Source organism: Schistocerca serialis, chromosome 2, assembly GCF_023864345.2.
Source record: "Schistocerca serialis cubense isolate TAMUIC-IGC-003099 chromosome 2, iqSchSeri2.2, whole genome shotgun sequence".
NCBI classification, from domain to species: domain Eukaryota; kingdom Metazoa; phylum Arthropoda; class Insecta; order Orthoptera; family Acrididae; genus Schistocerca; species Schistocerca serialis.
The window spans coordinates 181,102,820-181,116,380 of NC_064639.1; the positions used below are offsets into that span (position 1 = coordinate 181,102,820).

The 13,561-nt window shown below is 42.0% G+C and overlaps 1 protein-coding gene across 1 annotated transcript in view; it reads right to left on the reverse strand.

Moving 5' to 3' along the window:
* Window positions 1-12,385: 12,385 nt before the first annotated feature.
* The window catches only part of LOC126456887 (probable ATP-dependent RNA helicase DDX46), a 169,110-nt gene continuing 167,934 nt past the window's right edge, over window positions 12,386-13,561 (reverse strand). Inside the window, exon 20 of the mRNA XM_050092717.1 lies at window positions 12,386-13,079. Within this exon, the coding sequence (XP_049948674.1) occupies window positions 12,837-13,079 (243 nt within the window). The 3' untranslated portion in view covers window positions 12,386-12,836. The remainder of the gene's footprint in view (window positions 13,080-13,561) is intronic.

Here is a 13,561-nt window from a genome sequence, read left to right on the forward strand (position 1 = left end):
TGGCAATGGAGGCAACAGAGAAGAACGTGGCGGTGAAAGCAGTGGCAACAGGGACTGCGGAGATGGAGGTGGCACTGCACGGACTACTCTGCCTGGCGGCGGTGGAACTCCAAGTGAAGAAGGTGCTGGAGCTGGAGGAGGCATGGACTGTTCCACAGGTGCGGTACAGATTGTGGAGGCAGCTGCAGTGTCAGAGGGCTCTCCAATGCATGGTTGGTCACATGTGTATGGAGGTGGACATAGTGTCGTGACACCATGCCATTGGAGATGCACACGACATGGAGGCAGCGGCCTTGGCAACAATGAACGACTACTAGTAGCCACTTTGGGTGCAAACCAAATGCGCAGGCCCAGGCGGTGGAGCCCGGATGGAATGCTGCGAGGTGGGTGCTGACAGGTGGCCGGGTGTTGATCAGAACAGATGAAACAGCACACAGGGCTGGCAGCCATGAAGCAGCTCCAGCAGGTTATGGTCGCCAACTGGAGTTGTTGAATCCTGCCTAGTTGACAACTATGGGGAGTCTAGGAAACCTGCTTTCTCAGATTACTAGACAACATTCAAATAAGTTTTACTACAAAATGTATACAACAGTACTTAACTATGAGAAATACAGATGTGTTGCAAGCAAAGGGCAAAACAGACAAAATAAGAACTCTCCTCAGTACAACAGTTCCAAGTTTGAGCTATATAGAATTTACGAGTGAGGTAAGGAGCTTTGACACTTCTATTCACATCACTGGTCTTGAAGCCTCTTGTAGAACTGGGACGTGACCAGTCGGCGCAGCACTTACAACCTCTTCACTTAGAAGCCACTGCCATTGCGTTATCGTCCTGGAGAGGGGTCGGTGAGTGTCCAATTGACCAACATTGTCTTCACAGGCCACTCTGCTCTCTCATTTCCGACTAGCATGCTGGCATTTGACTTTACACCATAACAGGAGTGAACCTACATGAACTCCAGAACCTGTTGAGGGTTTCTTCGGGAGAAGACTGAGTTACATATTTTTTCATCTTGAATGTACGGACCAGCCACTTTGCCTCTGAGGGAGGAACTGTAAAATGCCAGATGCCGCTCTTTGTACAAAAATCTTTGAAATCTTGAGACACTAACTGTGGCCTGTTGTCTGTCACAAGTGTATAGGGCTATCTTTCTATCAAAAAATCTTTGAAAGCAACTGTAGCTGCTTGGACATGGATGGGCAACGAACCACATAAGGAAATTTCGAGAAAGCTTCAACTGCCACAAGCCAAAAGGAATTAAGGGACAGACTTGCAAAATCAGCAAGAATTTGCTCCCAGGTGCACTGGGGGGGAGGGGGGGGGGGGGGGGGAGAGGGGGAGGGGGCAGGGCCATGGGGAAAGAGATGCCCGTGGTGCTGTTTGATGAGTGGCAGACTATGGGCAGGCTGTCCCAATGCACATGATCGGATTGTCAGAACCCGGCCAAAACACGTGGCGGAGGGCCAGCTATTTTGTTCGAGAATCACCCCAATGGTCCAAGTGGAGAAAGCGCATGACATTCCGCTGCAATGCAGATGGAATCACAACCCCGGGTGCAGACTCTTCTGTAGCCAACAGTAACACACTATCAAGAGCAGAAAGGCAGAGACAGAGAGTATAGTAATTACACAAGGTATCCAATGCTCAACCTGATAGTTTAACTAGCCAGCCATGGTGAACGAAGTGAACAATGTGATATAAGACAGGATCGGCAGCAAAAGCGGCCTAAATCTGAGAACTGGTAATGGGAAAAACTATCCACGGATTTTTGGGATTCAGCATCTAAATGGAAACACAACTTACAATCTGATCAAATGTTGTATATGGCCAATCACCAATCTAGAAAGAGCATCTGAATTAACATGTCATGCTGTGAGTTGGAAATGAATCTCATAGTTATAGCATGACAAAAACACGAGCCCAGCATTGTAGGCAATGGGCCGCCTTTTCCAGGTAAAGATGCCAAAGGATTAAAATGATCAGTAATCAAATGGAACTCAGAACTGTGTAGGAAAACATGAAATTTTTTGAGCACACATACAATAGCACAGGCTTCCGTTTCTATCTGCAAGTAGCGCTGTTGCACTTGATTCAGAGTTCTGGAAGCTTAAACAATAGGGCGTTCAGATCCGTCCACATATTCATGCACAAGAACAGCCCCAAGGCCATACTGGGAGGTGTCTGTGGCCAAAACAAGACACTGGCCTGGTTAGAAGGTAACTAAGCAGGGTGGTGGTGTGATTTTGACCTTAATAGAGTAAAAACATGCTCTCAGGCTGGCGACCAGTGAAAAGGAACACCTTTAGGTAAGAGAGCGCAAAGTGGCTAGGTAAATGTTACTGAACCAGGAAGAAATTTATGGTAGTACGTAATATTTCCGGGACAGATGATGCTTGAGCACCTTGAACAAGGCATTAAGGTTCTGCAAATGTTCATCTGTTGAGGAACCAGACACCAAAATATCATCCAGGTAGTTAATACATCCCAGCACGGAGGCTGTGAGCTGCTCTGAAAATCATGGAAAATGGCAGGGGCGCTAGCCATGCTGAATGGCAAGCATTGGTACTGATGTGACATGAAGTGGGGTACTCATTATGTGGCCATGTTTGGAATCATCATCCAGATGCAGTTGTAAGTAGGCTTCTAACAAGTCTAATGTGGGAAAATATTGGCCTCTGAAAAGCTGTGCTAAGAATTCATCCGGATGGTGGAAGAGACAGGTATGAATAATAGATTGTGAATTTACAGACACTTTAAAATCACCACAGAGCTGTAGGATGCCTTTAGGTTTTTTGAAAATAACCAAAGGTGTAGACCATTCACTTGAGGAGACAGGCATAACAACACCCAAAGATGTAAGTCGATCTAGTTCCAACCTGACTTGCTCCCACAAAGCTATTAGAACTGGTCGGTCACAAAAAAATTGGAGGTGCACCATCAGTTTCATTGTGATGCGAGATTGACAATGGTAGCACACCCTAAACCTTCTGAAAACAGGGAGGAATATTCCGATAGAGCATGTCCAGTTGTTGGTATGGAACTTGATCTGATACCAGAAGCACTTCATCAGAAATAGAGAACTGAAAAACTTTGAAGATGTCTAACCCAACTAAGTTTTCAGTGTTGGCATCATCCCCAATTAGAAAGGTCAAACACTGAACAACTACGTTGTACACTTAGGAAGGAGAAAACTGTTCCATTATGGGTATTTGTGCTGTAACTCACCAACTGAAAAGAGACAGGGGACAATGCTGGTAATCCAAGATCCACGTAAGTTCAAGAATTTATCGAAGTCACTGCTGCATTCATGTTCACTTGCATTTTTAACAACTTGTTCATCAGGTGTACTTCAATGTAGAGTTAGTTTGGGGCACCATCACTTGGAAAACACTGTTCACATCCATGTTCATGTCTGATAAAGAAGACTGGGAGTTGCATGCAGATGAAATATGTCCCCTTCCTCTCCATCCCCCCCCCCCTCTCTCTCTATCTATATCTCCCCCTCTCTCTTTTTCTTTTACAATGGTTGCATGTTGCCCAGCACTATGGGCACATGGTCCACACATGTTGGACAAACCAATAAGAGCATGACAGAAGTGAAGCATACAGCAGCTGTTGTGATGCGACTACTGCTGTTGCGTAGCACAGTGCTACCCCACGCAGCATCGAGGTTGCGGCTGCGATGTCGTCTCCCTCCCCCCCCCCCCCCCCCCTCCCCACCATGAGCTAATCCACGGTGACCAAAGAGGTGAGGAAGCAATGGTGGCTACCTCACCATCATTCTATCTGATTTCCTGTTGCCCTAGATACTTCAAAAGACTTAGCAATGTTCTGAACATCTGTGAGAGATGGATTTGCATATTTTAAAGCACATTCAAGAACTTCACTATCAAGACCAGGCATATTATAGCATCATGAACTATCGAATCAGGATATGAGTCCAACTGGTCCACAGTAAGAAACTGGCAGTGACAGCTAAGCCCACGAAGTTCTCTTGCACAAGCCCTGCACAGCTGTTGTGGTCACTTTTGACAATGGTAGAACTTCACATGAGCAGCAATAACAGTACATTTGCAATGATAATTAGAGCACAACTGACACATTTCACCAAAAGAAAGATGGGCAGATTCCTGAACAGGAGCTAGCTGACACAAAAGGTGGTAAACACGAGGACAAATCCATGACACACATAAAACTTTACATAAGTTGGGATTGCTGACTCCAAAAACTTGGAAATGTTGCTGAAGGTGTTTTTCATAAGCGTCCCAATCTTCCACAGATTCATCATACAGCAGAAACAGTGTGGGTTGCAATGATGGGACCTGGTGCATCAACAAAGTTGCTAAATTGTTTAGTGCCATGGTGAGATTCTGTTCTGGTCTGAGACAAATTGCTGTTTTCCAAAAGGAGATTGAAAAACTCCTTCCACCGACGTGTTGGCTCTATGTTGAACCAAAGAAACAAAACACACAGAGTAGAATACTACACTTGTCAACAAGTATGTTGTAATGTTGTACAGACACAATACCAGAAGTAATACCCATCAAGTGTTATTCTCCTTCCACATGAAGAGATCCACAATAACACAGGATGAAGTATAGAACAGCACAAAGTCTCATAACTATAGAACACATCAATATACAGTCTCGTAGGTGAGCATACAATAAGCAAGTAAGCATAAGTGAAGCCGAGGGCCTGCAAGCCAGGCTTATCTTGGACTGTTGTGCACATGGCACAGCACTTGCTGCACTGTCTGTCCAGGTTGCGAGGCGATCTCTCTAGGCCAGCCGTGGAGGTATTTGTTTCTTCCACTGTTTGAGTACATGCACTCACACTATACGGTTACAACGCTCTCTTCGATAGCTTCTGTACTGTAGCAATGTTATTTGCAGTGGCTGATGTAGAAGGCTAACTTGAGTAAAGACACCCTCCGCACTGATAGTATAGCTCAAACTCTCTCTTTCACCTTTCTTTCCACAGTACAGTTATGTGAGCACTCTTCCACAAACATCTGAGATTTTCTTCAAACGCTCATTCGATCTTAAAGAAGTAACATACCACAAAACTGCTCGCCATTTTTCTCTGTTCTGTTGGAATATTACTTTGCACTAAATGATAAATAGTTACATCAAAAGTAATATGAGAAGCCCAGACAATTCCTAGAGTAAATATAAAAATAGGCTTAAAGATATACAGCAGCAGCTGTGATTCGTTCACTTGTGGAATCTCACTGCAACATTTTCCTACAACATTCTGTAAAATTCATGATGTTGAGAATTAAGAACATACACTGTTTATGAAGTATTTAAGTATTGCTTCAGGGGACTACATGACATTCTGTTATATATAATTTTGATGTAGTACCATAAAACTAAAGAATCTTAAGGACAATGATTAGTAGTGAAAATACTTGAAGATGAATAATGTATACGAGAAAGATATTTTTAGTCACAAAAAGAAAACTTTGGACAAATAGAAAGCTAAATTGCTACAGACTTAGAGCGAAAATGTAGGGTACGTATCAGGATGGACTAAGGAGTGAGAGTGGCCATCCAGGATTGATCCTGTTCCCTCTAACATACGAAATGAAAGAAAGAGCTGCCACAAAAGAGATTTATTCTCCTGCTCTCATTCTATGGGGTCTGTTTTGACTGCGGAGAGAACCGTGCCTAGGTGGTGGAGGGAATTTCACCCTCAATGGGAAAAACAGGCAGACACATCCATAGAGTAGGAGGGCTGGTAGACAAGAGAACGATCTCCTGCTGTAGCCACTGTCTCACTGGTCAACCTGCACCCCTCACGTGACTAATTTCTGCTCTCCCATTGGTTGGCTTTGAACCTCCTGAAAGCAATACTTGCTCAGCATCCCTGCAGGTAGCGCCCCTAGCTCAACAAAACCAAGCATGGGATCTATCCATTGTGCTGCGAAGCTGCTTACGTAACCTACATCATGCCACTGAGGCACAGTGGTAGTTTCAAGAAAAATATTGCAAAATTTGAAAAAAGAAAATAATGCTCTCTTTTACACTTAACACCACTTTGGGCTGCACAGTAGTTCATAAATTAAAATATTCAGTGGATAACACCAAAGAGTAGGAGACTACGAACTTACCATACTTCCTGTGCTCCATTCTTTTTTCTAGGCTTAGTGGAAGGTTCTGGCAGGATGTAAATAATTTTAAGAGTAAAGACAGGCAAGACAAAAAAGGAAAGATGTGAATGTATCTTTTCTTTTGATTTTATTTATTTGTGATTTTGTAAACTCTATAGCTCTCAAAAAAGATTTGTCTGAAAGATACCAAAGTTCTGTCTTGTTCATGTGCCTTTTGACAGTCAGGGCTTTTACAAGCTGGTTAGGTATTACTTTTACTCCATACATGATCTTTTAGTAGATGCTACCATAGAAAGATTGGATTCATTCAAAATATTTTAGCCATGCACGGCTCATGTTCAGGCCTTTTATTGTTTGTCATCTTCAATTACGGTACTGCCGCCTTGTTTTCTTATTCCATTTACTGGCATCACTAACTTCCTGCCTTACTTTCCCGTGAGCGGCAACAGCAGCAGCACGTATTGGTAAGTGCACTATCGTACCATCTCTGGAGCGACCGATAGTATTTCCAGGTCATCATGTGTCTGCCAGTCAGTTGGAGACAGACCAGCAGTGAAATTGGGGATGGAGTGCCGGTGAGGCACGGACAGCCAGTGCTCATCGACCACTGGTGACACACATGAACTGTCCGACAGGGGGAGGTTGGAGCAGGACGACCGTTGGTTGGTCGTCTCATCAGCCTATGTATGTTTGGTCCTTTCACTGTTCCTGGGCCTGGGAGTTGGTCGGTTAGCGTGGAGCAGCGGGGAAATCGCGGCGCGTAGTTCGGCCAAGGCCACTGGCAGCATCCACACACGGTTGTAGTTTGTGGTGCTGTTCCCATTGCTACGAGGTCCATGGCTCACCGATCCTAGACACAAAAGTTGAGTTTGACTTAATCTACCAGCAAGTCACGACTGTTAACATTGTGTCATTTGGAGTTTTTTGTCGGCTGTTGCGACATTCCCATGAGCAACAATGTGTGTTTTCAAGTTGGCAAATTTTTGCCACCCTCCGGTGGAGTTTAACTGTGCTTGGTTATTTTGAATTGAAGTGCACCAGAGGAATCTTCTGCCTTGTGGCCGTTAACGTTCCGGTTACCATCCATGGCCGTTGACGTAAATTCAGGCAGTGTATTATCATCATCGTGTTGTCGCTGTCCAGCACAGTGTGTAGTTTGACAGCTCAATGTATAATTGGTTGTGGGCACCACTACCTTCTATGTTGTTCCATTGAACTCCCTGTTGTGTGCTGGTCGGGTGGAGCGGAAGTTATCTTGTTGGTGAGTCGGTTGACTGTCTGTTGATTGGGTTGTCGTCGGATCGAGAATGGTTGGGCCGACTGCCTGTCCCACCAAAGCGAACGTTAGCGTTTGAATTCCAGGCCGACCCTCGGAAACTTCTGAGCGCCGTTGGGTGTACTGCCTTTTCTTTGTATGGCTTCTAGCCGATTTTTAAATTAAGGTGGTTTTGCCCTTAAGGTGTAAAGGCGTAAGATTGTTTGGGCCTTCAGCCTAATCGAAAGAACTGATTTAAGATAAGGCCTTCTGCCTTTTTAATTTCCGAGTGGTCGGCAAGCACCGGCTGTCCGTGCCTCACCAGCGCTCCGTCCTCGACCTCACTGCTGGTCCATCTCCAATTGACTGGCAGATACATGATGACCCGGAAATCCTATTGGTCGCTCCAGAGATGGTACGACAGTGCACTTATCAATACACACTGCTGCTGCCGCTTACGGGAAAGTAAAGCAGGAAGTTAGTGACGCCAGTAAACGGAATAAGAAAACGAGGTGGCAGTACCGTAATTGAAGATGACAAACAATAAATGACCTGAACACGAGCTGTACACGGCTCAGCATTATAAGTTGTTGCTGAAGATTTCTTGCAGTAAATTTATAAAACAAAAACATAGCATAATTTTCTTCTTAAGTACTGCTATGAATTAATTTAAAAACAATCAGGATAAGTGGTGCGATTCAAAAACCAAAGTTTTGTAATGTTAAAAACACTCTAGCAAATGTAACGTATTTCTTCTTCAGTTTTATTCACAACATATAAAGGAAATGTGGAGACTGGCCATTTTTTTCACTTTCTTCCCTTTATGCGTCATTGCAGTGAATTACCATGGGGCTAAAAGTGACTGAAACCTCATTTGTAGTCCAACGAAGTACATTTTTGGTCCTCTTGTGATCACCTTTGTGTTGGGAGGAATGAAATATAACACATATTTATACATTGTTATCTCCACTCAATCACCAAAGATAAAACAATAGTCTTGTTGTTGTTATTAAAATTAAACTAAGAAGATAAATAATGTACCATTAAATCAGAGAAAAGAAAGAAAGAATAAGGAAAAACAAAGAGTTGACTCCACCTCATTATGCAACCTGTAGGCTCTAGAAAATAAATCTACATTCTTTACGTGTAGATTTCAACATAATTTTCCCTTTCTCATTCCTGACCTGTTTTTACCAGCTACCCAATTCTGCTGTGGCAGTTATAGAATCATTCAAAGGAAGTCTACAATCAATAATGCATAAATACTCAGATCATGCAATACTAATTGGAGGCGACTTTGGCCTGCCAAGTATACACTGGGATGTCTATGGATTCATTGGGAGGGGGGCACAGAGACAGCCAAGCAAAATACTTTTGAACATGTTTTCTGAGAATTGTCTCGGCAGACCACAAGCAATCGAAATATATCGACAAGGTCAGTATATAAACGGGCACTAGTGATCATTATGTCATTATAGCAACTATGATTATGAAAGTTAGTAAACTGGTCAAGAAGATGAGGAGAGTGTTTCCACTACATAGAGCAGACAAGCAGTTATTAACGTCTTACTTAGACAGTGAATTGACATCACTTAGTACCAGTAGGGTGGATGTCGAGGAATTATGGGTAAAGTTTACCGTATTTACTCGAATCTAAGCCGCACTTTTTTTCCAGTTTTTGTAATCCAAAAAACCGCCTGCGGCTTAGAATCGAGTGCAAAGCAAGCGGGAGTTCTGAAAAATGTTGGTGGGTGCCACCACAACTAACTTCTGCCGTTGAATATATGTAGCGCCACACAGGCATGCTTTGTAGGCACAAAGATAAATACTGGCACCAAAACCTCTGCGTCAGTAAATAAATTAAAAAAAAAAAAAAAAAATTGGAAGACGAGCCTTTTTCCTCCGCCCAGAGTTTCCACCACTGCGTTTTGGTACATTATCCAACGAAGTAAATACAAATTCTGTATTGTTGATCTTCGAATGTAGCAGCATTTCAATGTACTACGAAAATCCGACTGGCAAGACTGTTTGGGATGTTTGTAAATATGGCCAACTCTACGTTCTGAATTTTTTCCTACCTGTGAGAAGAGATGGTTGCTAATAGGAGCTTTTATGAATTGTGAATCACATGTAGTATTCTCTTCGCCATAAGATTAATACGAATATAAACCTTTTGCCATGTATTGTTTCGTGTTTGCTACTATCTCATTTAAATCCTGTCTGCCTAATAAACTACGAAACTAGAGTGAGACAACAGCAAACGCGGAAGAATGTACATATCATGTCATGTTTATATTCGTATTATTCTTATGCCTGATAGTGATACAGTCAGAAATGAAGCACGGCAACTGACTAGATTTTTAAATCTAAGATGACTAATTTCTGTGCAGAATGTAATGAACTTAAGAGGCGCCTGCAAAGATTTTCAAATGGAGAAAAATTTTCGCTAAAATTTTGTTCAGAACATCATCTATCATACGCAGTCTATTACTTGGTTCTTGTTGATCATTATCAAAGAAAGAAGTAGTGTAAGTAACAACAAATATTTCGCTAATGAGACGACTCCTCTCTATTTTTTATTTGTAAGCGGCGGTAGCGCGCACAAACGCAAGCCACGCCGCAAGCGGCGACAGGCCGTAAACACGCACTATCAGAATGCGACAAACAATGCATGACACAGTACAGTAATGCATTTTCAGCTTAGAGTGACGTAAACACCTATAACAAAGAGAACGGCACTTATCAGATCAAAGAAAAATAAGCAATCAATTCAAACCAGACGAAGCACGTGAAAAAGGAAGGATATCCGTATAAATACGGACGGAGCGCGTGACGCGTAGCAATGGCTACCTGGTAAACCGTAACTGCTAAGCTTACGACTCGAACCAAACTACTGCAGCTGTATCGTCATTCATTCGACCTAAACTGTGTCTCATATTACAACTAAGCGAACTTTGTTTCGATTTGGAGGTGCGACCTAAAACTTTTCTCTCCCCTTGAATTTCGAGTCTCAAATTTCGGGTGTGGCTTAGATTCGGGAAAAATTTTCCTCCTTCACTTCGAGTCTCGTTTTTCAGGTGCGGCTTAGATTCGAGTAAATACGGTAAGCAGATTGTAAATCATGGTCTGGAGAGTTACGTGCTTAGTAACTGGATAAAGGATGAAAAAGACCCACAATGGTTTAATAGCAGAATTCGTAAGATGCTGAGGAAGCAGAGGCTGTTGCACTCAAACTACAACAAGAGAATTTAGAAGAGATTCGAGCACCTCTGAAAAGATCTATGCATGAAGCATACAACAACCGCCACTATCATAATTTAGAAAAGATCTGGCAGAGAACCCAAAACAATTCTGTAAAATCCCTAAGCAGGTCTAAGGCTCCCACTCAGTCCCTTGTTGCCCAGTCTGCAGCTGAAGATTGCAAAACAAAAGTCGACGTTTCAAATTTTAAGTTCAAGAAATCGTTCAAGCAGGAGAACTGTACAAACGTACCATCATTTTACCAACGGGCAGACTCCACTATGGATGAGACAGAAATAAGCATACCTGGCGTAGAGAAGCAACTTAAAGATTTGAAAACAAATAAATCACAAGGTCCTGATGGAATACCAGGTTGATTTTACAAAGCGTACTCTATGGCATTGGCCCCCTACCTACCTTGCGTTTATCAGGAATCTCTCACCCAGCACAAAGTCCCAAGCGTCTGGAAAAACCGCAGGTGACTCCAGTATATAAGAAAAGCAAGAGAACAAACCTGCAAAATTACAGACCAATATCCCTAACGTCTCTTGCTGCAGAATCCTTGAACACATTATCAGTTCGAAATAACAAACTTTCTTGAGGCTAAGCAGCTTATGTCCACGAATCAGCACCGTTTTAGAAAGCATCGCTCAAGCGAAACTCAGCTTGCCCTTTCTCACATGATATACTGAGAATTATGGATGAAGGACAAGAGGCAGATTCCATATTCCTAGATTTCCGGAAAGCATTTGACATGGTGCCCCACTGCAGGCTGTTAATGAAGGTACGAGCATATGGAATAAGTTCACAGATATACGAGTGGGTCAAAGACTTCTTAAATAATACGTCCCGGTACACTGTCCTTCCTCAGATACAAGGGTATTGCCAGGACAGCCTCGGGGAAGTGTGATAGGACTGCTGTTGTTCTCTATATACATAAATGATTTGCTGGACAGGGTGGGCAGCAGTCTGCAATTATTTGCTGATGATGCTGTAGTGTATGGTAAGGTGTCGAAGTTGAGTGACTCTACGAAGATACAAGACGACTTAGACAAAATTTCCTGTTGGTGCGATGAATGACAGCTAGCCCTAAATGAGGAAAAATGTAAGTTAATACGGATTAGTAGGAAGAAAAAACTTGTAATGTTCGAATACAGTATTACTAGTGTCCAGTTTGACACAATCGAGTCATTTAAATATCTGGGTGTAACGTTGCAAAGCAATATGAGGTGGAACAAGTATATGAAAACTGATATGGAAGGCAAATCGTAGACTTTGGTTTATTGGGAAAATTTTAGGAAAGAGTAGTTCACCTGTAAAGGAGACTGCATATAGGATGCTGGTGCGATCTATTTCTGAGTACTGCTTAAGTGTTTGAGATCTGTACCAGGTTGGACTGAAGGAAGACATCAAAACATTTCAGAGGGGTGCTGCTAGATTTGTTACTGGTAGGTTAGAACAAAACTTGAGTGTTACGGAAATGCTTAGGGAACTCAAATAGGAATCTCTGGAGGAAAGTGGCATTCTTTTTTGGAAACACTATTGAGAAAATTTAGAGAACCAGAATTTGAAACTGACTGCTGAATGATTCTGCTCCTGCCAACATACACCGTGCTTAAGGACCATGAGTACAAGTTGTTTTCCCTTGCTTTATTTGTTAGTGGAACATGAGGGGAAATGACAAGTAGTGGTACAGGGTATCCTCCGCCACCCACCTTATGGTGGCTTGCGGAGTATCTATGTAGATGTATCTATATTTCTATCAAAGAAAACACAATCTTCTTTAAGGTTACTTTATTTTTGTATGGTTGTCAAAGGACCTCTGAGATATATACATATACAGAACTTTTAAAATACGCGAACTATAGTGACAAGCATAAGCACATATATTTAATAACAGGTAGGGATATGTACAATCATTCTTGTATAACTGATGTCACAAAGCTCTGTATTTCTTACAGCAGTCCACTTTCTGCATCAGAGTTAGAACCTCTTTCTTGTTATACACACAGAAAAATAATTCTGTCATGCTGCATAATGCACTTCCGGTAAAATATAGGTCCAGAAGCTGAACCATGTTCTTTTGTTCACTTCTTACTGAAAAACAAACACTGTCCAGCATTCCCAGTAAAATTATTTCTTTATTATTCCACTATAACAGGACTGTTTCTGTTAACAATCTCACACTGTAGCCTCTGTCCAGTTGTACACCCAATATACACATTATCTTAAAGCACTTTGTATCGAGCCTTGTTCATAAGATGATGTGCTGAACTCTGTAATTTTAGAAGCTCCTCCTTGATGAGCCTGGTAATCTCGATCTTTGCCTTTGATACAGCAAGCTCATTTGTGCTTTCAATTGCCAGGTACAGCTTACGTTCACCTTCTGGGGGTGATTTGCCCGGGGGATAATAGGTACCTCGTACTGTGATGCCAGCCTCGGAATATTCACTTATTTGTGCTAGTGCCTCCTGGAAAATAAATAAATAAATAAAATTAGTTTTGTGCTTAATTACATGCACTAATGGGAAATGACGATCCATAACAGTGTATTACAATAAGTTGTTGAGAAAAATGTAAGTGGAAGCAGTAGTCTAGGTGTTCCAGCAACAGAACATTGAGATTAGAACTCAGAATATACTGACATTATTGTGATCAAAATCTAATATTTAGTGTACTCTATTTTTGATGTACTGAAGATTTTAATCATAAAAGAAAACCAATAGTTTGTATAAAATATTAACTGATAAGTTTCACACAGTCAGTGAGTAAAGATTGGTTAAGAACTGTAAATTGATATTCAGGAGATACTAAATAGTATCTTACCTAGTACACTTCTCAACAAATTTTACTGGCAGAAGTGATTTCTTATCTTTCCCAATTATTTACCACAAAATGGTGTTCTTGAAAACCTTAAATTTTCTTTGTTGCAATAAGAGAGATGACTGACAAT